The sequence below is a fragment of the Symphalangus syndactylus genome, chromosome 10 (assembly GCF_028878055.3).
Source record: "Symphalangus syndactylus isolate Jambi chromosome 10, NHGRI_mSymSyn1-v2.1_pri, whole genome shotgun sequence".
Taxonomy (NCBI): Eukaryota; Metazoa; Chordata; class Mammalia; order Primates; family Hylobatidae; genus Symphalangus; species Symphalangus syndactylus.
Window position 1 is genome coordinate 108,308,080 of NC_072432.2, and position 26,021 is coordinate 108,334,100.

At 39.4% G+C, this 26,021-nt stretch overlaps 1 protein-coding gene across 1 annotated transcript in view; it reads right to left on the minus strand.

Annotated features, from left to right (window-relative positions):
* Positions 1-26,021, minus strand: part of LOC129491657 (collagen alpha-4(VI) chain-like) — a 91,168-nt gene that overhangs the window by 12,022 nt on the left and 53,125 nt on the right. Inside the window, exons 22-33 of the mRNA XM_063610758.1 lie at positions 24,173-24,235; positions 23,031-23,093; positions 22,458-22,520; positions 20,108-20,158; positions 15,771-15,806; positions 15,602-15,664; positions 14,260-14,322; positions 13,024-13,059; positions 11,660-11,696; positions 9,348-9,359; positions 8,765-9,258; positions 727-817 (exon numbers count right to left, since the gene is read on the minus strand). Of these exons, the coding sequence (XP_063466828.1) occupies positions 727-817; positions 8,765-9,258; positions 9,348-9,359; positions 11,660-11,696; positions 13,024-13,059; positions 14,260-14,322; positions 15,602-15,664; positions 15,771-15,806; positions 20,108-20,158; positions 22,458-22,520; positions 23,031-23,093; positions 24,173-24,235 (1,072 nt within the window). The remainder of the gene's footprint in view (positions 1-726; positions 818-8,764; positions 9,259-9,347; positions 9,360-11,659; positions 11,697-13,023; positions 13,060-14,259; positions 14,323-15,601; positions 15,665-15,770; positions 15,807-20,107; positions 20,159-22,457; positions 22,521-23,030; positions 23,094-24,172; positions 24,236-26,021) is intronic.

Genomic DNA, 26,021 nt, shown 5'->3' on the forward strand with positions numbered 1-26,021 from the left:
CAGTTCATCACCTGTGACATACTCACAAATGGCAGTTATTACACTTGACTTGACCAAGTTGTCATAGCTGAGTATCTTGTGGTAGTACTAGGCTTAGTGTGGATCAAGCAGAGAAAACCACGACATCCCTTCAAGTTTACCCACTCTGGTGCTGGGTAAAATGGGTGTGGACAGGAGCTCTTCACATGTGGGCATGCATGCGTTTCTGCAGAAACTTCTCTCCAGCACAGGTTGGTGTGGGATACAGCAATGAGGGTTGGGCACCAAGACAAACTGGATGGCTGGCCAGTATCCCACTGCTGGTCAATGGTGGTTCCAGGCCTAGAACCCATCACCCTTAATTCTTAGTTCAGTGGCCTGCCCATCACACTAAGGTGCACTAAGGCAGGAACCACAAGCCCAGCCAACCCCAGCAGCTAGCAGGACAGATAAATGAGCAGAGCATGCCAGGGGTAAGATAGGGAGCGGTGAGGACTATGAGACTCCTCACCCCATTAAGAGGGGTCAGGCCCAACTCAGCTGTGCTGACTGTTTGTCATGGGAATGCAGTGTCTGTGACTCTCATGACAAGTCTGACTTCCTAAGAAAAACCAGAAATCCAGACTTCACAGGAAATTCTGTAGAGTTTAAAACCCTGCATACGCCAAGTAAATACACATCTGCCAAGCAGAGCTAGCCTGTGGCCACCAGTGAATTCATCCTGTTCTAAAGGCTGTCCTGGCTTACCGTAGCAGAGAATGCAGCGGGCCACGTGCTCCACATCCTGCTGGCGCTCTGTCTCCCAGATGAACAAGTAAAATCTGTTGGTTCCATCCATCTAATCCAAACACACACACACACACTCAAGTTTATGATTAGCTGGAGTAATTTCAGGCCATCTTTTTCATGTGTTTTCTCATTCAGATGAGAAAAACATGAATATGATTTTTAAAGGATATATAACTATATAAATATGTGTACAAATAACTCAGCATTATACATTCCAGTTATTTATTGCTATTTAGTTCCCTAGTTCTAACCTGGAGGTTGGACTGTCATTGGTGTAGGTATGTGTATCGTGGGTCTTCAGACTCCCAATATGTGTAAAACTCAGCCAACATCGTGCATCGGAATGGGAGTAAGGAGACAACGTTAAATCATTTGTAAACTTCATAAATCTTTATTAATTGTTCACGGATGCAGTGTGGTGGGAGCTATTGACCTGAATGGCAGACTCTTCAAAAGGGCAGTCGTAAATGTCAAATACCATTAGAATGGAAACGGTAGACACCATGTGGGAATCCCCTCTAGAGTATTCCTGGTGGTCAGAGCTAGACATATCACAACCAGAATATAAGAGTGAAGAGGGATCAGGGAAGGCTTTATGGAGATATAAATTTATCTCCTTTATTTAGTTTATCTCCTTTACTTAGCCTTTTCAATTATGATTAATTTAACAACTAATAAGAATGCTTAAAAGCAAAATATTAACAATAAATCCAACAAGGTCCATGGGTCAACTAGTTAGATGATCAGCAAACCCCTTTCTTCTTCTTCCTAGGGCACAGCTGGACTACATTTCCCAGCCCCTCTTGCAGTTAGGTGGTGCCTACTGACTGGGGTCTAGCCAATGGGATGCAGGTGGAAGTGATGTATGTCATTTCCAGTGCATGCACTGTACTCCATTACTCCCTCTCCCCTCATCTGCCAGTCAGGTGAGGAGGATCCAGAAAAAGGCTTTGAGGCCCTAGGGTATAATGGGGCCACTGACAGAAACAGCCCACATCCTGAAACAGTGGCATGCAGCAAAACATGCCTTCTCCCACACAAACATGTGCAAGGGCCCATATCCACTTACGACAGGTGGCAGAAATAACCACTTATTATGTTTGTTAAGACACTGAGACTTGGAAAAGAACGGTGTCACAGTTAACCTGCCCTGACTTATACAGACAATTTGCAGAATGTCAGACTCATGATGAAACTAGAAACGCTTCTCTCAAGATTTCAGGTGTGGTTTACAAAGAGGTGGATGTCTAAGCTTAGTCATGTCCATCTTTGTATCTACTCTCTGCCAAAGCCTGCAGAAAAGGGCCCCACTGAGAGTCAGCTTCTCCTCCTTCATCTGTGTGGGCAGGAACAAGCAGGCTCTGGACCCTCCTCCAGGTAGCAACATGCTGAGGGTATGAAGATGTTAGATGCTGAGGATATGAAGATGTCAGGCTAGACCTCAGGAAGATAGTCGAGGGTTAATTTGCAAACAAATTTTCTTAACATTACAGAGCTCTTCACTCTTTCTGTTCAGGACTATAGTGTATCCCAAATATTGTCTTTCAGAGTCAGCTTACTTGAAAAAAAATCCTAGTGGGAAAAGAAATATGAAGAGTTCAATGTTTATGCTAATGTAACACAGAAAACCATGGGAACAGGCCTAAGTCTCCTAAGAATAAAAGCAAAAGCATCCTCTCTTGCTCCTCATACGGCAAAAGCAACCTTAAATTAGGCTTTTTCCTAACTTAGAAATCCAAATCAATCAAGACTGATTAAACAGATACTACACGAAAGCATTAGCAAGCCATTTGGAGATACAAAGATGACATGGCCACATCTTCAAAGAGATTAAAATCCAAGTAGAAAGATAGATAAATGATTTTCAAACAAGAAAGAGCTCCAATAATATATTTTAGGAGCACAGGAAGAGGAGATTTTCATTCCAAGGGAAAGGAAGAGAGGGAACCTAATGAAAATTATGGCATCTGGCACTTTTGAGAGAATAAGTCAGATACTTAACTGGCAAAGAGGCAGGGAAATGCATTCTAGTGTGAAGGGACAGCACGTACAAAGGCCCAGAGGAGGACTGTGCTTATCTCTGGAATTCTGCTGTATGCTCTCGCTCCCACAGATTAGCGTACACCCACCTCCAACCTGCAGCTGCATGGCACACATCTGTGGAACTCCTTGCCATGTGGAGAAAGCTGGCATGAAAAGTGAGTGCAGCGCTGCCAACATCCAACACTCAGATCTACTGCACGTGATCATCAGATCTGAGTACTGACCAAGCCAAATGGACCTAATTAATCACCAAGGATTGAGAAAACAGCATAGGCAGGAATATGACACATAGCTAGCTGTACTGGAAATCACGCAAGGCAATCTGGAAGGCTTCTGAACCCAGAATTCATGGCAATGTGTCAGGAGATATGAAGAGGCAGCGATAACTATGGGTGCATCATTTTACTCCAACAGTTGTAGGGAAATGCTAAGTTAGTGTACATTATTTTTTAAGCACAGGAAACATGGGTGAAGTATATTATAAAATGCAAAATTTCAGTGACTTTTTAAAGTAGTATGAAAGACTTCAAACAAATTTAAACATTCCCCGAAGTCTGTATAAATTCATTCTCCTTTGTCTTAGAGATGGTTCACAGGGAAAGTTCTGTGCAGCACTAACAGATTAGAGGTCAGGAACCTGGGTCCTAGTCCTTCATCGGCCATAATTGGTTATGTGGCCTTGGATAAACCTCTGGCTTCAGTTTCCTCAGCGACAGAGTTTTAGGGAAAGAGTCAATGCCCCTGAGTTCTCTTCCTTTTCCAACACAGCCTGGTCCTAGGTAACTACCTTCTCTATTTGCTTCTTGATCAGGACAATGCACCAACTTTTCCACTTCGAGCAGCTCAGAGCACATAACTCTTCTATCTTTAATCTATTAATATTTGCTGGAAAACTATCAAATTCAACTGAATTTGAACACTTACCTTTTAAAAACTTTTCTAACAAACAATAATTTTATGATCATGTTTAAAATTTGTACTGTTCCTGCAAAAACAAAATTGTAGGAACAAAAACATGATAAAAGTCCACAGGGAAGCTGTGATTCAGTATAGATTCATCTGTACCTAGTTGTTATTAATAAACATTTAATTACTTTGACTTTGGACTTGGCAGCATGGTCCTTGTCACTGATAAAATAGACAAGATACTTCCTGAGAAAGTTCAAGCAGAGAGATAGCATGGGAGGAGAGGAGAAAACTGTGTATGATTCCTACTGCAAAGTCCCATCAACACCAGAGAAGGAAATATCAGTAGAATATCTTCAACATAAACCAAGAGGTCTGCTTGAGGTTCAAAATTTTACTATAGTTTGCATCAGCACCTTTAGCAATTCTCTCAACCAACTTCATCCCTAAATGTCCAGTTGTCGTTTGTTGGGACTAGTTGTCTGCTAAAGACAGGAGTATATTGAGGGGAAAGGATATGGCAAAGGGGTTAAATTAACATCCTTTTTTGTTTGATAGGCAGAAAGACATTCCTCAAGGAGTACAAGGACAACTCTCAAACTTCAACTCTCAATATTAAAAAAAACTCCCCATGATCCCCGACTCAAACTTAACCCTGTGGGTTAAAGTCAATGCATCAGCTGTCGTACTAAGCTGCCAGAAGCCATGGGATAATGTTCATCTCTGGGACTGAGTTGGGGGAGTCTCTTGGCTTGGAAAGATGGGAATAGAGTGGAAAGAAGCAAGTGCTAGAAAGGAAGATTTGCCTTGGACAGAGGAAGAGCTAACTGGACCCTAAGGAGAGAGAATTAGAAACCATCTGTCATCAAGTTGAAGTAAGGGCTTGAGAAACAAGGACAGCAAACTGGAAAAAGTAGGGGGATGGAGACAGAGGGAGAGAGTAGCTAGGTAACCCGTGACTGACCCCAGGAGCTTGAGTCCAGTTTCGGCTCCTTCCAGTTGGCATGGTCCCACCAAAGACTGCCGTGAAACAGCCAACTCTTCCTAGATTCCTTGGAAAACATTAGGTGTCAGCATTGGGTTAAGGGTTTAGGTTGTATAGTGAGACTTAGGAACCAGCCATATCTGAATGCAAATTTCAGGACTGTGTAGCTGAGAACAAGTAACTTCACCTCTGGCCTTCACGTATCTGGGAAATGTACAATTATCATTATTAACTTGTAGCATAGCTATGAGGCTCAGACCAATACTCCTAAAACTAACATTTATGCAAACCATCTGGGGATCTTGTCATAAATACAGATCCTGATTGCTTACATCAGGGGAAAGGCATTACATGCTGGGTGATGCTGCTGATGCTGGTGGTCCCTGAACCACATTTTGAATAGGGAGGGGTTGGGATGATAAGGCATGGAAAGCATGTGGCATGGTGGCTGGAACTCCACAGGCACTCACTATCAGATTTAATAAATAGTGGGCAAAGGGCATTCTTATGGACCTCAAGAAGATGGTAATATAGTGACCCAATTGAGTAAACACATAGAAAGTGTCAGACATCCCTGAGCGTACCATCTCTTATAATTCTCACAACAATCCTGTGAGTTTATCCCCATTTTACAGAGCATAAATTAAGGGGGTCCCATTGCCAAATAACATGCCCAGATTACATAAGGGACAAAACCAGGGTTTGAAGCCTCATTGCCTAATTCTTCCTTTGGTGCTGGTCCTGGCCTTAGGGCATTAACAGTCTGGCGGAGAACAGAGCAGCCATAGGCCTCCTCTGAAAGGGCCTAACTGCATAACCCAAAACCACCTTTCTTCAAAAGAAATGTTCCCAACTTTAGATATGTTGATTCCTCTGATTTGATTGTTACGTGATGTATATATGCATCAAAACATCACTTTATACCCCATAAATATATGCAACTATTATTTGTCAATTAAAAATAAAATAAAAATAAATACATATATTTTATTGTCTCCCCAAAATAGAAAAGAATGTCCTACTGAAATTATCTGAATTTTGAAATTACACAAAAATATACGCCAAAAATTTATTTAGCCTTTTTCTTAATGTTTTCAGCTTCTAAAGGTATTTTTTTTGTTTCCCTCCCATTACAGCTATCATTCCATTGCTTGGCCTTCTTTTTTAAGAGCAATACACAGAACTCAAAATAGGGCCAATTCATAGACCTATATCATTGTGTTATTGTAAAGATAAAATGCATAAATACAGGGAAAAAACTTAAATCTTCTAAAGTCTCTCTTCTTTTCCTGTTTTTGATTTTTGAATTTTGAAAATCCCATTGCTAATGAGAATTCCAGACCTTGAGCAAGTTATTTAACTTCTCTGTGTCTCAGTTTCATCATCTGAAAAATGGGCTCATAATAATACTTACCTCATTGGACTGTTGTGAGGATTAAATGTATCAATAAGATCTTAGAACAGTGCCTAGATCAATAAATGTGAGCTATTAGGCATTGTTTCAAGGGAACATGGGCTAGACTTTTTATAAAGAAAAACAAAATTTGAAACCTGGCCCACAAATTGCATTTTCCTTGTAATCCTCTGCTTTTTAACTTAAAAAAAATGGATCTAATGAAGTCTTCTTTTGAGACATAAGGCAATTAGACATTTCTTAACAAAGGGATTAGGCACAGAAAGTCCAAATGTTATAATGCAGTTTTATTTAGGTCTGAGACAACTCAATGGATGGCTTTATAAACCTTTTCAATATGCACCACAGCTTCTAAGCATTTTTAAATGGACTGAGAAGTTAGGACATCTGTTTACATAATTGCTTCAAATTGAACAACCACCATTTTTCCAGAAGCAGCATGTGGGTGTTGTTCTGAAAGTCAAAATAACATAGAGGTGAAAGACAAAGCCCCACACATAATCAAAGAAAGCCTTCAGGCAGATAATTCAGAAGAAAAATCACAAGATATTTCCACTCTTCTAACTGGATTCCCCTAAGGCTGAGGAACAGAGTAGGGGAGGTTAAGGACTGAATTTTCTGGCCAGTTGTGAAGAAATGAGGATTTTCTGAAAGGTCCTGAGAATGCAGTTGTCATTTTTACAGTTTCTCTCCTTACCAATGTCACCAGAAATGAGGTTACTCATTATAGCTGAGCTGGCAAGTATCATTTAACATGCTTTGTAAACTGTTAAATTTAAAGAACGCGAAGTTGTCTCCCAGCATCCTGGGGTAAGAATATGTCCAATAAATGAAGAGGAGAGCAGACAGAAATGACAGAACCGAGGTTCAAGTACACAAGCTGGCATGTCCTTCTCACATACCGTTATATCCCTTTACTCAGAACCTAAGGCAACTAAGAGGGCAAGAACATCACAACAAAGGATCATCTGTGTGCAAGATCCCAACACTGTCTGCCCAGGATTCCCTCTCAGAGAGCAGCACTGATGAGCATTGGAGGGATGTGATCACACCCAAGGAATCACTCTCCAAATGTTAAGGAAATCCCTTCCTGAGAAATAAACTCTTTGATAATTACACCTGGAAGGCAGCCTGGATAATATCTAGTTGCAACCCCTCTCAATTTTTGAGCTGAGTAAATTAAGACCAAGAAAGGTGAAGAGACTTGTCCAAAGGCACCTCACTGTTGATGAGAGAGCCAAAGACAAAAGCTGCATCTCTAATTTAATTAGCTATTTGTTTATACCCTGCCTTTATAAATCCATTCTAGCAGTTATTGAGGATGTACCCTACCAACCCACCCTGTACAGACATCATACTAGGCAAGAGGGATGTAAGGATGAACAAGGAACTCATCCTTTGCATTTTAACTTTCTCAACTCAAGATATTTTGTCCATCCTTCCCCACAGTTTGCAAGCTGTCACAACTTTATTGATTCTTAGATGCATATTCAAAGCTGTGTCAACAAAATCTCTCACCTACCACTTCTACTGCACACTGAACCTTCAGAGAAAATTAAATGGGCTGAATTGATTAGCTATTACGTTGAACCATATAACATTTCCATTTCTGCAGCTCAAAACTGGTGAAATATTGCCAATGTCCCATGATCCAACCTAACATTCATAAGCAACCTGGAATCTCTTAAGAAGAAAATCGCCCTTCGCTCTGATAAATCATCCCAGACATTCCATGAGAGTGTGTTGCATGGGTTTCAATTAGGAAAGTAAAGTCTGGAGAATAGATAAGTAAATAAATGGTTATCTATACATACAATGGAATGCCGCACAGGAATAATAAAGAACAAACTACCCACACACACGACATGGAGGAACAAGAAGAGATGCCATGTTGGCTGGAAGAAGCCAGATACAAATGAGTACATGCTGTATGACCCAATATATATGATGGTCCGGAACAGGCAAAAAGTACTTGATAGTGATAGAACTCAGAGAAGCAATTACCATGGGGAGTAACTACTTTATGGTTGCATAAAGAACATGAAGAAAACTTACAGGGCACTGAATGTGTTCTATATCTTGAACCACATATCGGTCACAGGGATTTAAACATATATAAAAATTCATCCATCTGTACATTTAAAATCACTGCACTTTGTCCACTTTGTTATATGAGTACGTATGTTATATTCTGGTTTTTAAAAAGGAAGAAAATTATATTCTCTGACCTCCAATGATATAGTTTAGCATAGTGGTTAAGCACAGGCTCTGGAGGCAGACAATATCTGCCACTAACTAACTATTTGGGCTTTGATGATATATTTAACCTCCATAATCCTTGGTTTTCTTATCCCAGAAATGGAAATAAACAATAACACCTACATTACAGAGCTGTGGGACTCATTAAGTAAGATAATGTATGTGAGGCACATAGCACAGAACAGGTTGCTCAAGATTAGCCAGTGGGTACCAGGAGTAGCACCAGTATATGGGCCATACTGAGAGCCCTCACTCCTTGCATACACATCAATTCCAGGGAAATTCTTTTCCTAAACACCTCTCATTCCTCATGTGGTCCTTGATGGAGAGGTAGAAACCAGGTGTTAGCATCCCCGGCTCCCTGCCCACTTGTGGTTCCCCCTACATACCAGCAGGGTGTCTGGGAGGTTGTGCCCCTCTGTGAAGGTGATGACCACGGGGATGATGCCCACTGCAGCAAGCTCCAGTGTGGCTGTATTGATGGAAGCTGCATCATAGGCCCAGCCTGCCTGGAAGAACACAGCCACCTTCCTCATGAGAAGACCCGAGCGTACACGTTTGAACACATGTCTTGCCATAAACCTCATGGTGGCCCCGAGGTTCCTGGGGCCAGATGACTGCTCCAAGGGGATGTTCCTGACAGCCTCCAGGAGTGCAACCTTCCCCTTGTAGTCTGAGAAACGAACCAAGTAATTGGTTTTGGCATTGTAGGAAACAATGGCCACACGGGCATCTGTTGGGCAGTTACTGTCACTTATTTTCATCTTCATCAACAGAGACAATAAAATGTCTCTCATCCTCTCAAAATCCAATGGGGAGACATCATTTGTCATGTCCAAGGCAAAGGCCACTTCGGTTGGGAATGCTGGGCATTTGGAAATACCTTGAGACAACAGATTCACAGATTTAAGATATTCTGTAATGCCTTGAAAGAGGTAAGGATTGAAGTGAGTAAGAAGGAATATTATTTACCTCTTGAACAAACTGGAAGGGAAATTATTTTGGAGAGAAAAGAAGACATTGTTAGCTTATGTAGGCAGTGACACCTTTCCCATGCGTGTGCTTCAATATGAAAAACCATCTTCTCTGGGAAATTCAAGCACGGCCTTCTCAGGCTCCTGCTGAGTGTGGCAGAGACCTGTACCTGTCCCCCAAAATCCATTCTCCCTTTTTTCTATAGTCATGGAACCCCCAATTTCGGATTGAGCATATGGATGCCTGGAAAAAAGACAATATTTCCCAACTTAGCCATCTTACAAATTCTAGGTAATAGAATAGGAAAGATGATAGATAAAACTTGGAAAAAACATTCTTCTCCTTTCCCTTCCTTTCCCTGGTGGCTGAAATATAGATATGACAACTGAAGTCTGATGTATTTTCAGACCATGAAGCAATTTGGGGAATAGAACATCCCATATACACACAATGGCAAAGCAGGAAAATATAAAGAGACTAATCCCTGACCACCACAGGCTCCATATCAACCTCAACTGACTAGTTCCAGCCTATGGTTTCAGAAATAACATTTGTACGACTGTTACTGGGGATTTAGGTCACATTCAACTGAACTTAAACCTAACGAATACACTGAGCTATTCTGAAACTATATTATATACATGTATATAATATATACACATATAAAATTACATATATACTAATTATAAACTACATGTATTATATATAAGTGTGTACATACAAGTAATACATTTTCAAAAAAATACTAAAAAAACCCAAAAAATTAGAATTACCCTTAATTCATCATGTATATGTATTTATGTATATAAATAATAAATATATAATTATTTCATTTCATTATATAAAACTTGGAGCTTAAGATATATTTATTCTGAATCTTTATTCACTTAGTATGTAATGATTTTTTTCATCAATAAATTTAGTGCAATATCATCTATTCTACTATATAGATGATCCTTTACGAGGAGCATACTTGTACATGTGTCTGCGCACATTTGTCCAATCATAGCCCTATATAAATCTCTGTAAGTATTGATTTTATATGCATGGTCCAGCCAATTGCTCTTCAGAAAAGTTGTATCAATTTACACTCCCACCAGCAATATGTACTCTTACACATTTCCCAATCTGAATAGGAATTCTTCTGGCATTTTTAAAACACTTCCAATCTGAGAAACAAAATGGGTAACTCATTGTTTTAATTTATATTCTATGACTTCTGGTGAATTTGAACATTTTTACAGATTTATTGTACATTTCTATATTTTCTTTTCTGAATCTCCCATTCATGTCTTTTGCCCATTTTCTAAAAGTGGTGTTTGTTTTTTTGTTTTTACATTTAGGTTTAGCCATTATGCAATGTCTGTGTTTGTAGATAAAAATGATTGAGCAGTAGCAATTTTTTAGATTTCAACAGGATATAGTAAGGAAGTTAGTTCCTTTCCCTGTGTCCTTTGCTTATATTGCAAACTATTTTTTCCAGCTTTTCTGTTTACTTTTGACTTCATGGCATCCCTCAATGTAAAAGGGTTTTAACTTTTTATATGGTCGACTCTGAGACTCTTTTAATTCATAATCACACTGATGGTATTATTCTTTATGATTTCTAGGAAAAAGAAGCCCAGAATCTCTCTGAACAGCCACTGGATGGGAACAGAGAGAACATGGAAGGGTTAGGGTAAGAAGGGCAGGATGATTGCAGAGAAAACCCAAACTTCCAAACTAAGCAATTTGCCAAAATCAACATTCTCACCCCATGGCCGTTAAGTAGATAAATGTACATATCATAGGACACAAATATCCCGGAATGCATTGAACATAATAAATTCCAACTTGAGGATGTGACAAAACATTACTTAAGATTGGATTGTTCATAATTCCATTTTTAAAACACAACTGTAAATAAAATAGGACAGATTTCTTCTCAAAGGGTGACTATTGATCCCTCCCATTTAATAGGGTTACATAAAAAGAACAAAGCTCCTCTGTTTTGTGATAAGAAGCAGCAAGATGTAGGCACACAGGTGTGCAGCTATGACACCTCCTGGGGCACAGTATTGCTCAGTGGAGCTTCTCTTCATCGTTGAGATGGCATGCTGTCAATCCACTTTATTTCTGAGACCACACTGGGAAAGATTACTTACCTAAAGGGCAACTGAGCCCAATGGATGAATTTATAAGAGCCTTTCACAACGAATATGGCACCTTCCAAACCTCAGCCAGAGCCTCAGGTGACTTATGCCCCTAATCCGTAATCCATCCCCAGCTCATACCACTGGCTCCTTTTGAGCCTTTCCGAAACAACTTACGGCAGTTTTCGCATGTGAAATCAACAATTTTGCAAGGCTGATAAAAAGATGGGGGGAGAACAGGAAAAAGGAAAAAGTATTTAACTTGAAGCATATTTTTATTCACACTTGTCACCTTAGGAATGTCATATGGATGTTATCAGTGCCTATCTGAAGCTTTTTAATCTACAACAGAAAACCCAAAAACTGTCAGAGCAGATGAGACTATTCTACAATTACATTTCCAAATCTTGTCGATATTTTAAAACATTTAAAAGATGTGTGTGCAATATAGTGCCCATATTTTTGGAGATAGGTAGATAAGGGGTACCCATTTTTTAAATCTGCCTTACAAAGTAATGGAATCAAACCTGATTTTGAAGAAGTTGAAATCAAAGAATCTCAGCAGAGAACGCAAGGAAAGGCTTTCAATTCTTGGCACTCTATATTATAATAGCAATTCCTATATCACTTCTTTAGAATGACTACCAAGACAGGCACCCCTAACACCTCACCTAGTCATTCTGCTTCTTTCCTTCTATCCCTTCCTCTCCTCTGTTCTGTTCTTCTCTCCATCCCAGGCCTCTTCACTTCCTGCTCCTCAGTTGCCTCCACACTCCCCACCCCCTGCCTAATAGTATTTTTGTACTTGGGAGATGAAACGCTATGATAACTTTTGAGATTGTTTTCAAGTGTTCCATGAAACACAGAAACCTGTGCTATTCAAAAGCCTGTGTGTGGGTTTATAAATACTTTATAAGCAGTTTTTGAGCTTTACAAAAAGTCACATTACAGAAAGGTAGTAGCCTCAAAGTCTTTTCTTTTTTTAATGTCAACTAGTGTTGCTCAAAAACACCCCAATTCCCTGCTAGATTTAAAATATCATTCTACTATTTTTATTTGACTTGGTGATAACATTTCAGAGTAAAGTCTATAAACTTAAAGTACTAACAGAATTTGTAAGAGGAAAAAAACTAAAGAATCTTTAAGATTAACAGATTTCTATTTTGTGAAAGTGGAAAGTTTTGTGTTCTAAGAAGAATAAAGTTTTGGCTGGGTGCAGTGGCTCATGCCTGTAATCCCAGCATTTTGGGAGGCTGAGGCAAATGGATTACTACAGGTCAGGAGTTCAAGACCAGCCTGGCCAACATGGTGAAACCATGTCTCTACTAAAAATACAAGAATTAGCCAGGCATGGTGGCACACGCCTGTAGTCCCAGCTATTTGGGAGGCTGAGGCAGGAGAATCTCTTGAACCCAGGAGGTAAAGGTTGCAGTAAGCCGAGATCACATCACTGCACTCCAACCTGGGCGACAGAGCGAGATTCCATGTCAAAAAAAATAATAATAATAATAATAAAGTTTGGAATTAAAATCTTCACCTACCGTCATAGCTACCAAACCTTTGGGGCCCTTGATACCCTGGAAAGAACAGAAACTTGAGTTTAAAATGCAAAATTTTGAGATCCAACACATTCTTCTACAGAGTTGGCAAAAGAGTCTTAAAAACTCTACCACACTACATAGACCATCTTCTGTCCTTCACTCCTAGCCCTAGAGTTCTGTCTGACTCCTTTAGGAAGAAAGCCACAGTTGCCTAAGAGGTGTATCCAAGACCTCTGAGTCCAGAAAGCCTAGACAGAAACACTCCTAGAGGACCAGATCATTTTGAAACCATGGTTTAGGATCACATTCAGAAAAAGGGCTATCGAAGATCCCAGGACCATTCATCGATAGTTCTAAAGTAGACCCCAGTTCCTCCCTTATCCCTTCTCTTCAGGCCACCCAGCACCACCCTTTTTCTGCTCTAATACTGAACAAGAAGTCTTCTCTGGAAACCTTCAGATTAGAGCTTCACGGCTCCAACCTCTGGGAGTCTAGAGATCATTTTTCTTATTTAGAATCTACAAGGTGGTAACTTATGACCTCAGGCAGGTCACTATAATTATCTCAGCATCTCAGCCTTTGTTTCCTCTTCTGTAAAAATGCCATGAATGGTCCTTCTAGCATTAAAATTTTTTATTTTCTGACTTTGTTGCACCTCTCCAGTAAACCCTAGACTGCAAGTGAGACCACCAGGTTTAATCCATGGCTGACCTACTGTGCCATCCCTCATGGATTGACAGTCCGGCCTCCTAGGACAAGGCACAGAGCAGAAGGATGGTAGCCTCAAAGTCTTTCCTTTCATATCAAATGATGTTCCGGGGAATTTAAAAAGTATTTGTGGATTTGCAACATTGTTAGTTAAGATTATATAAATATTATATTTTGTTAGGCTTTCCCCCTAGTTTTGCATAAATATTGTTGCTCATCTTGTTTGCGATGATAAACAATGATAAACTCACTCTCTAGTGAGTTTTATGCACCATTTTATTTATTTAGGTTCATAAATCTCCAGCCACTCCAATATCTTCCCCATGTTCAAGTAAAAATATATATTGAATAAATGTACTGTATAAAGACTTGAAGCTAATGCTGTAGAACAAATTTGCCCCATTCTCTATGTCAATCCCACTGTTTGTCCCAAATGTTCATTTCTTCTTTAGAGATGCTTCTTATCAAATCTTCATTTATTTTTATACAACAGTTGAAAACAAAAGAAAAAGGAAGGGTACATGTTACCATTTGTCCTGGTGGGCCTTGGTCACCCGAAGTTCCAACAAATCCAGGAAAGCCGGCATTACCCTAAAAAAAGACCAAGCCAGAAGAATAAGCTTCCTCCTTGATTACAACCATCAGATCCACTTTGATATGTTATTATTCCTAATGCCAATGAGTCTGCTATTGACCAGTTAGTTTATAAACTGTATATCTGTGGGATAAGACATAGAGAATAGAAAGAGAGGAAGGTCATTTTATGGGAACCATCCAAAATCCCCCCTATATACCCAACCCCAGTCATGCACATGTGTACATACACACACAAACACACACTTCTAGACAGATCCTTAAAATATGACTCAGTACACTCTGTTGAGTCTTGAGGTTATATAATAAAAATAATGCAGGACGTCTGAATTAAGGGCCTGACATCAGGAAAAAGGAAAAATTTCCCTATCACCTTCTGGTTCTCAGTGTTTCAGAAAAGGCACATGGTGGCCATAGGTTCACTGCTCATCTTCCAAGTATTTGAAATTACACAGTGTTATCTAAATACAGTGAATCCTTTATCTTTTTTTATTTGAAACTAGAAATAAAAGTTAGTTGATCAGAGGAACCATAGCCAGCAGCAAGCCAAGTTAGGCACAGATCAAATATTTCTTTATGTCCTTGCCAATGTATGAAAATGCTAATTCTTGAGTACCTAGGAAACACACATTATCTTTCCTTTCCTCTTTTCTGCAGTAAACACTAGCCCATTTCCTAGAAGACCTTGGTCTCTAACGTTGGCCAGCTAAACATTACCAAGATGTTAGATATCTACAGGCTTACTCTTTTCAAAAAGAGCTGCCAGTGATTGTGGCTGTTCAAGCCTGACTGTTCAGAACATAAAGGAATTGATTTTTAATCGGAGACTGTATAAAGCACGGTGGACTCAAAGTCCACCAAGATGGCAACTACATTCTCAAGAATCTTTTCTAAAAATAGCAAGGGAAAGTTAAGGCTTGGAACAATCCTAAAGACACAGCAATGTTTGCTCAACAGCTAAAACAATATCCTTCCAAATGATGTCTAGACTTACCAAAGACAGAGGTGCTCCCAAACTTGGTTTTAAAAGGTTGGTATTGTAAAACCGAAACTCCCAACTTGGATTTTCTGTTGTTATGGCTTGGTAAACTGTATTTGTATTCAGGAGGTAAATGAGAGTGGGATTAAGTGGGGAGTGGGATAGCCAAAGGAAGGTGTGGAATGACATTGACTGAGCAGGAATGGGCTTCCTGCTACGAAGTCCTAACCCAGTGGAAATGTACTTCCGTAATGATGTGGGCTTCTATAGATCTCAGGAAGTTTCTTTGATTCTTACCCTCTTCCCTCTTATTCCCTTTGCCCCCTTTTCTCCTTGACGGCCCGGGTCACCATCTTCTCCCTTAATAGAATCAAAAGCAGAACTTTTTGAGTGTAAAGAAAAATAAGCACAAACAAATGACACATGCTGCCTACCAGTTGCCAGGCCCAGAAATATATCTTCTTACTTGTGCACCAGGATAGCCAGGGAATCCAGGTTCACCCTAATGCCAGAAATGAGATAAGGTCTTATTTAATGTCATGTGATTAAGAAATTTCCTTGACATGCCTTGGGGAAAAAGAAGACACTATAATCTAGGTTCACCTTAGTATCAGAAATGAGATAAGGTTTTGTTTAACGTCATGTGATTAAGAAATTTCCTTGACATGCCGTGGGGAAAAAGAAGACACTATAATTTTGAGGAAATAGACTCAAAACAGGTGCCAGGAAAAACAACTATAGCAACGGTTGTTATCCTGAGCTGCTCTCAAGTGGCCGTATTTCATATCTCTAATTCAACATGAAACAACTTGTAAATAATTTTTACAAATTTCCCTCCTCCCTAGTATATTGTGTAATGAAACTTCTTCCGTAGGGCATTTTTATCTCTCAGTTTAAATAACCTGAGGTTTAATCCAACAGAAACCAAGGGAAAGGGCACCACATTGAGTGTTGGGAAGCAGGTGCCCATTGTCAGAACCAAAGGCATACACCAAAGCAATCATCCACTCAACAAATATCTATTTGCATCTCCTGTCTTCCAAGCACTTCTCTAGGCACAGGAAATTCAGCAGTGAACAGAATCAAGACATTGCTCTCATGGAACTTACATGCTAGTGGGGAATAAAATGAACAAAGAAATATATAATACGTGAGAAAGAGATCAATGTTATTCCAGAAAGGGTATGCAGGAATAAAGAACTATGTGTATCAAAGGATGAAGAGACACTATTTTATATGAGGTAGTCAGGCAAAGCCTTTTTATAAAGGCGGCATTTGGGCAAAGACCAGCATGAATTGAGAAAACAAGCAGACTTCGGGGGGAAGAGCGTTCCAGGCAGAGAGAGGAGTATGTGAAAAAAAAAACAACCCTGAAGTAAGAGGAAGAGTATGTGCTGACACGTTTGAGGAACACTGAAGCAGAGTGGAGCGAGGAGGGCAGGCAGGAGGAGATGAAGTCAAAGAGTTCACAGAGACCACACTGTGTAAATTCTTAGAGACCGTGGGTTTTATTCTGAGCGACGTGGAGAATGACAGAAGGGCTTTGAATAAAGGAATGACTTGATCTTACTATGTTTTTAAAGATGTCTCTAGCTGATGCATGGAGAACTGACTATATGAGGCAAGGGTGGAAGCAGAGAGACCAGTTCAGTGGCTATTGCAGTAACACAGATGGAAAATTATGTTGGCTTGGTCCAGAGGGTGGCAGTGCAGTTGTGAGAAATGATAAAATGCTGGATGTACTTTGAAAATAGACTTACCACTATTTGTTGATGGATTAAATGTGGGAGTGAGAGAAAAAGATTTATCAATGACAGCTGCAAGTGTCTGTCTTGAGCAACTGGATGGATGAAGTTTCCAGTCCCTGAGATAGGAAAGGCTGGAGGTGGGGCAGGTTGTTAAGGGAACCAGTTTTGGCTGACTGGATATTTGATAATATTAAAGGATTATTATTAATTCTTCGGTGTAAGAATGGTATTGTGGTTACATTTTTAAATAATCTTTTAAAGATGCAACCTGAAATGTCTATGCATGGAATAGATGATTATCTTGAAGTAAATCCCATATATCACATGACCTACAGTAGGTGAACCTAGGTAGAGGTTCTCTCCTCGCTCCTATTTTCTTAATGAAATACGAAGCATGATCATCTGCTTCAAACATGGACGACAAAGCAGATCTTGGAGGTCTGAGGAGGAAGGAGGGGGTATGAAATCAGCATGGTGGGAGGATAAGTGAATGGGTGTATAAATAAAACAAAAGAAAACAAAATTGGCCAGGGGTTGTTCATTGTTTGGATTAGGTGATGGGAACATGGGGTGAGGCAGGAGAGTGTCATTATACTAGTCTCCACTTTTGTTTTTGAATTTTTCTGTAACAAAATGTTAACAAATAAAAAAACAAGAAGAAATTTGTTTGGGGACATGCCAATTTTAAGATGCCTGCTAAATGACCAAGTGGAAATATTTTTAGAGTTTAGGATATTGGTCCAAGCTGGAGAGATAAAGTGGAGATAACAGGATTGATCATTATTGATGCTATGGAACTGGATTTCCCCAAGAAATGTCACCTGAGAGATGAGTAAAGAGGGAAGAAGGTATGTGAATAGAGCTTTGAGTCTTCCGATGCTTAAAGGTCAAGAACATCCAGAAGATCTAGCGAAGCAGGATGAGAAAGAGAAGACAGTGAAAACCAGGAAAATAGAATGTACTGGAAGTTGAGTGAGGGAAAAAATCAATAATAAACCCATGATCAATCCGTCAAATGCTGCTGAGAGATGGAGCACAATGAGAGCAGAGAAGTGACCATTGAATTTAGCAACATGGGGTTTACCACAACTAAAGCAGATGTACAGTTGAGTGGGGAGGGTTGAGGAGTGAAGGCTTGAGTGGCAGTTTTTCAACCTCAGCATCACTGATATTTTGGACCTGATGGTTCTTTGTTGGGAGGGGCTGTCCTGTGTATTGTAAGATGTTAAACAGCATCTCTACCCAGTAGATGCCAGCACCCTCTCCTTGAGTTCTGACAACCAAAACATCTTCAGACATTGTCAAATGTCCCCTGGAGGGCAAAATCACTTCTGTTGAGAAGCACTGGTATAGACTACTCCTTCAGTGAGTTTTGCCCAGGGGAGAAAAATGGACCGAGAACCTCGGAAAGCAAAAGGGAGTGGAATCCAGTCTAGGAGGCAAGGATTAGTCTTAGGTAAGACCATGGACCCTCGTCCATAGCAGTAGGAGAGAAGGCAGGGTGTATGGGTACAGAGGCAAGTAGGTTGGCCTACTTGGTGGTAAACATTTATGGAGGTTCTTTTCTCACTGCTTCAATTTTATTCATGAAATAGGAAGCATGATCATCTGCTTTAAGTATGGAAGACAAAGCAGATCTTGGAAGTTTGAGGAGAGAGGAGAGGGTGTAAAATAGTCAACTCAGAGAGAAGGGGAGTGAACAGATTAAGAAAATGTAGTCAATTGGCTAATCAGCAATATCAGACATTTAAAGTGAGGCCATTACATCTTGCAAAGAAAAATTCATGCAAATATGGACTGAATCTGTGTTCCATAATGTTAGCTGTATCACAATAAACAAAGACTGCAGTTGTGCTTAGCTCCAAACTGACATGTAGCTCAAACCACACACAGTTGAACTCTACCCAGAATTTCCCTGCTATGCAAACTTGTCCATAGCAAAGAAAAATTTAGTTTACCTGGATGGAATTTCAAGGGACTGGCTTCCACATTCAGCTCTGCCTCTAACTAGCTGTGTGACCACAGGCAAGTTACTTCACTTCTCTAAGCCTCAATTCTCTGAAATGTAAATTGACAAAGCTAAACTAGATGATCACTGAGGTTCCCCATAGCCCATCATTCCATAGGTATTTAGTGAGAACTTACTATGTTTGAGGCATTTTTCTGCTCAATAAAATGGCAGTGGTGCCATCTTGCAGCCACAGGGAAACAAGAGAATTGCAGAGAAGCCAGCCCAGAGTCCTGACATCATTAAGCAACTAAGCATCACTGAACATTTCAGTAATTTCTTATTTTGTGAGGCAATACATGTAACTTGAAGACTGAAGCATCCAGAATAACAGTGGGTATTGAGATTTGATTTGCTCAACAAGTTCCATGTGACCTCCATGCTTTAAGACCTGTCAGTGACCAATTAACTACATATTAAAACACAAGCTTCTTCTGAGAGTGGCAGTCATTCATTCAAATACACTTACTGAGCACCTACTCTCTGCCAGGCTCAATTCCAGAAAAACAGAAGTGCAATGCTGCTGTCAGGTTTACAGCCTGTGCGATACAAGAATAAATTATAATACAACCTTGACAGAAAGGAGCTACTGCAGAAATATGAATGTGCTTTAGGAACACAGAGTATAGGAGAGCAAATTCTGTCCGGGGAAGACCAAGGCTGCTTCCACAAGGAGAAGTTGGTACTTGACTGGGCCTTAGAAAATGAGTAAAAGTTGTCCAAGAGATGGAGATCAGGAAGCACATTCCAAATGGAAACATGAGCGTTTGCAAAGTCAAGGAAGTTGAGAAAGGGTCTGGCACTCCCAGAGCTGAGGTGGGAATATCTGACATATATGTGGAAGATGAGGGAAGAAGTTTGACTTTTAAACAAGAGAGCGACAAAATCAATTTTTACTTTTTAGGGAGGGAGTTCTGGTGGCCAAAACATTTTGTAAATATGTACAAACCGTTCCTGGCATACAATTTGAAAAATAACACTTATTTTAATAAAATAAAATAAAAACTACAGTCCTTAGTTCAGAATACCCTGTAAGATTACCCTCACCTTTGTTCCTTTTCTTCCTGGACGTCCATATCCATTAGAACCAGGAAGACCCTAAGAAAATGACATATAAGATGAATTGTAGAGTCATGCAGACCAACACTTGGTTGATGGTAATATCTGAACCCTTGGATAAATCAACAATGCAAGGAAGTAAGGATAACAGTGGGGCTTGATGGAGATTGGGAGACAACCTTCATAGGACAAACACTCAGATTTGGAGAAGGTAAGGGTTTAAAACTTTGAAAGACCACAATAGCACGAAGTTTTTAGGTTTTTTTAAACCCCCATCTGTACATCAGCAAGATGATACCTTGGTTGTAGGAAGCCATACACAACTGTACAAACTTTCCCTTGGGCTAAACTTGCTTTCCTTGTGAAATAAAGTAAAAATAGAAGCTCTAGAATTGGTAAATCATCAGACAAAAGCACAGACTTTGGAGAAAAAGATTGGAATATAGGCAATATAGTTTAGTGATTAAATGTACAGACTATAAACCCAGACAGATCTGAATTTTTATTCCAGTTCCAACATTAGTTGTTTGAGTGACCCTAGGGAAGTTGCACAACCTCTATAAACTTCAGTTTTCTAATCTGTAAAATAGGGATAACAGTATCATCTACATTGTATACTTGTTGGGAAGATTCAGTGAGATTGTGTATGAAAAGTGCTTAGCACAATGTCAGGCACAGCGGCAGTACTTGATAAATGGTAATTAGTCTGCTGCTGGTGGTAGCAGTGGTAGTGACGGTGTCGGAGGAGGGCAGTAATGATAGTGGTGCTGATGGTGATAGTGAAGGTGGTGGTGATGATGGTAGTGATAGTGGTAGCAATGGTGATTGATGATAGTGATGGTGATAGTAATGACGATGGTGGTGGCAATGGTGATGATGGTGTTGGTGGTAGTGGTGATGGTGATGGTGGTGGTAATAATGAAGATGATGGTGATAGTGATGGTGGTAGTGGTGGTGATGATGATAACTGTGATAGTAATAGTGGTAGTAATGATGGTGGTGGTGGTGATGGTGATAGTGATGATGGTAATGGTGGTATTGATGGTGATGGTGGTGATTGTGATGGTGGTGATGATGCTGGTAGTTGTGATGTTATTGCTGAAGATAATGATGGTGGAGGTTGCAGTGGTGGTGACAATAATAATCATGAAAATGATGATACTACCAAGGAGTTTAGCATCTGTATAGACCGACAGTGAGCTTACTGTAATAAAGAGTAAATTCAAAACCCTATAGGTGTTTTTTCTTAATGGACAAAGAGTTCCCCTAAACCAGTCAGATCAGTTAAGAAGAAAAATTAAAAATTTGAAGACACAAAAAGATTTCTATGGTCTAAATAGGAAAGTCTGAAAGACTAGAAAAGAAAGAAAAACAAGACAGAAGATTGCCAAAAATGAGTTCTTGGCAGGGGCCAGGGGCGGTGATAATGAAGTTCATTTGCTGTTACTCCATTTTCTCCTTGCTGAAGGATGTGCAGAACCTCCAGCATCTGCAACCCCCGAGACCCAAATTCTGTATTTTTGCAGACGTCTTTTGAAAATAGTCATAAAATAGCTAACTTGCTCTCCTGTTCAGGGTGATAACTAAGGTAAAAATGCATAGCCCTGTGTTTGAAAGTGTTGTCTTGTAAAAGGAAATCTTTTATGATCTTTGGTCTCCAAAGATTATTTCTATGCTCTGGATAATCAAACCCATACTCTTAAAAGTTTGCTGATCTGGCTGTCTCATTTGTTGCCCTGGAAAAAAAATGTTTCACTGAACATCTCTGTATTCCTAAAAGACTCAAATGCTTATAAAATGTCATTGTCAAACAGATGAGAGACATTAGCACTTTGCTCTTCAATATGTGAGAAGGCAAAATAAATTCCAAGTCATCTTTGGATTCTTAATTTATACAAGAAGTCTCAGAAACTTTGACTATTTTGATTCTTAAGAGCTCTGGTGGTCATGTCATACTTGAAACCATGAGTTTAACTCATCAAGAATATTAAAATTTTGTTTCACAGCAATGATGTTAAAGCCATTTCAATTTATTACATCAAGTTGATGCCATTTTTGTTTATCAAACCTCTTTTTTCATAATTTCTTACCAGAATCTAAAATATGGATAAGACACTTTAATGCTGTGGTAGATGACTCCATCAAAACTCGGCTTGGTGCACAGTGAGATTTTTTAGACTATATCTCCCTGATTTGCCTGATTTCTTGTCTCTGGTACCTATATTCTGAACTGAATAAAAGTGGTTTCATACATTTAAAACATTAGAATTTTATGTAAAACAAGAACAAAAGGCAAACAAATTCAATCAAGAATCCAAAACAGAGAAACTGGACTTACAGGTTGCCCTCTTGGTCCTTGTCGACCGTGTGGGCCTCTTTCTCCTGCGTCACCAATCTCTCCCTTTTATTATAAAGAGAAAATATCTAATTAATTTTCTTCTATGAGTTTATGCAATTTTGTGTCATTTTCCTTAGAGATTTTACAGTCACTGCTTTCAAGTTTTGGTAGCATGCCATACAGCCTAAGGTAAATACTTTTCTCTAGGCTTTGTTAAATATGGATGACTAACAAACATTGTAACAATTTTGGTACCGAAAATTAGCAGCACCGGGTATGTAACATCAATTACAGAATTTTATATTACTATGCCTTTTTCTAAATTTGGATGTGCACATTTATATTTGTGGTGAATCCATATGTATATCTATCTGTTGATACATCTTTGTTTACTTGTACATGTGATTCATTTTCCTATATGTTCATCTATATGCCTTGCCTTCAGTCAAAAGCATCACCAACCATATCAGAAATGTATGCTGGAAGTGATGATATAAGTAAAGATTCGTGTAAGAAAACCCAATGGGTTCTCTCAAGCTACAATCAAGAAAGTGCGTGTTCTCTGACATTTACCTTCACTCCTCTTGGTCCAGCTTTTCCTTTTGAACCATTTGGCCCTGGAGGCCCAGGATTCCCCTGCAACAAGACCATGGCCAAAATCACCACCAGGGCCACCAAGTTGACTATCTGTCTCTCTTGTTATTATTGAAATAGTCTGTAACTGGTAATACGCTCATGAATCACCTTAGAGATGGGAGTTTGACCTTTAATATTTAATACAATTAATTAATTCTATCCTCCAACATACAAAATGCATAATATACACACACTATGGGCTGGGGGTTTAGGATAGGGGAGCGGGAGGCCACATCTACCACATACTGAGAATTGAAGGAATCATTTCTATGCTACAGGGGGAAACATTATTTGATTAAGAGATGAGGAAAACAAAAGCCTAGGCTTTCACCTGCTCCAAACTGAAGATATTTTCAACTGAGATTGACAGTAATATATAATCAGTTAAAAGGCTAGATTTTTTTTCCTGATCAAGGCAGAAAAATAGCAGAACTATTGCTCTGGCCATCTTTGAGCTGCTATTTTCAGTTTCCTGATGGAGACTCATTCCTGACTCTAAGCATGCTGCTCATGTTTCTAAGCCATCTCAAATGCTCATTTCCTCAGGAAGCCACTCTAATCATCCGTCTCAATCTATCTGAGCATCCTATGAACCATCAAGATATTAGGTGGGGAGTAAAGCAGGCAGTAGAAAGAACCAAGTTGGAAGTCAGTTCAGACACTTACTATCTAGATGACAAGTCATTTAATTCCCCTTAGCCTCAGTTTCCTTATCTATAAAATTGGTATAGTAATGCTTCCTTACATATTTGTGAGGAGCAGATTAGTTATTTATAATTTTATATGGTATTATTATTTCATCTTTTACTATAGCTAAATATGAACTTGTATTACATACTCTCGAGGTTTAAACTCATATCTCATTTGTCACTATATTACCACAACTTACCTAGAGTAGAAGAAGATACATAGCAGATGATCAATATCTACTGCATCAAATTAGCTTTTCCAGAAATTTCTGATATCCCCATATCCCAGAACAAACAGTGTGGCTTTATGTTATTTATCCAGGAACACTCAGGGGTATGAACCAGCCAGTGTTAGTGAGTAGCTGCATTGTAGCTGTTTTACAAACCTACCTGAGCACCCACTAAGCCTTTTTGTCCAGAAGTTCCTGGTGGTCCTTGTCTTCCTCTTGGTCCCTGATCCAAGGATGAAATTAAAATGCAACCAATTTTTAAAGAGTCATTTATATTCCATGTAACCACAAAATCACCTTGGATGCCAATGGAAGCACAGATTAAGGTGCCCTGACCCATCACTCTCTCGTTTATCAAACTTTAATCAGGGAGCATCTGCACTCTGAAGTACCCTAGAACACTCACTTCAAACCCACGCCATCTGAAGCAGAGGGTGTGAGTCCTCAGTGTCTCTATTTTTAGCAATCTTTCTGGGTGAATCTGATGAGTACTAAAGTTTGAGAACGTTGCTTTTATATTTGAATTCACTAAACTAATTTTAAATCCTAAAAGGGTGATGAGAGGGCAGCGAGGCTATTGATCTCCACTGAAGAATGAACCTTTTCCTTATACACACAAGGGTTAAGGACAAGGGATTGTGTTTTCGATTTGATCAAAAGCCAAGGGTGCATTTAAGTAGCTTAATCTCGCTCACTACACTGCTGGGGATTTGCTCATTTTCTCTCCAATCTATTTTACTTTGCTGATTTTTGACACTTTAATATTTTTCCAGCTTTTCTGAGAAACACTTTCCTATTAGAAGTATTGATTGACCATGGCTTCTACTCTCCTAGGTGAGGTATTGACAATCATCTATTTAAATAGACCATCACGCTTGCATCCCAGCGGGAAGGTGAGAATTAAGGAGAGGTTTTATTGATTATGTTGCTCATGGTTCCCAGCATGACTTGCTTCACTTCCAGTCAGCTGTGCAATGAAGTGGGTATAGACAGGAAAGCAGGGACATAATAGTGGTGGAGGGTCCTGAGCCAGTCATCAAAAAGAAAAAGGGAATATATACATCTTTTAGTTGCTTTCCCTTCAGTTCAGATACGATTTTCCATCATAAAATAAGTATAATCTCTAATTACACGTTGACTACAATTTTTTTTCCTTAGTTCCTTTAGCAAGTCTAAGAGCAGCAGATACCTTCTGAAATTATCATCTGACACTCATAGGATTTTTAATTATGGAGAATTATTTGATATATTAGTAAAATTTGTTGTTCTGAAGTTCTTCAATTTGAGTATACTTAAAAACAATTTGTTTTTTAAAATAAATACATATAATGTGCTCCAGAAGGGCTATAGAATGACAGATTTGGGTTATGCTTAGACGATGCCGAAAGAACAGGTTGAAAGTTTAAATTTCCAGTTATCATTTGATAACCTAACAAAACCCCACTGGATGAACTTCTTGAGGACAGGACCCTTGCCTTAATGGTATGAATGTCCCAGGTCTATTAGCAGTTCCCTGTGCATAATAGATACTCTGTAAACACTTTACTGATTTTTTCCTACCAAATTGAATGATGGGGTCTCACTCTGTTGCCCAGGCCGGAGTGACGTGGCACCATCATAGCTCACTGCATCCTTGAACTCCTGGGCTCAAAGTGACCCTTCTGCCTCAGCCTCCCAAGTAGCTGGGACGAAAGGTGCACACCACTATGCCAAGATATGAATTCAATTTTAGTAAATTAAATAATATTTGAATACACAGCTTCAGAGGCAGTAATCAAGAGCACTGATTTTGTAACTATACTGCCTGAGTTTGAATCCCAGCTTTATCACTCACTAGCTGTGTGACCTTTGCCAATTCACCTAACTTCTCCATTCCCTCTTTATTTTTCTCCTATAAAATGAGGATAATAACCTGCCTCCCACTGAAGAATTAAATTAGTTAATACAAGTGCTTTAGGCAATGTCTAGAACATAGAGGTCAATAAATATTAGCTATTGTGGTTTAATCT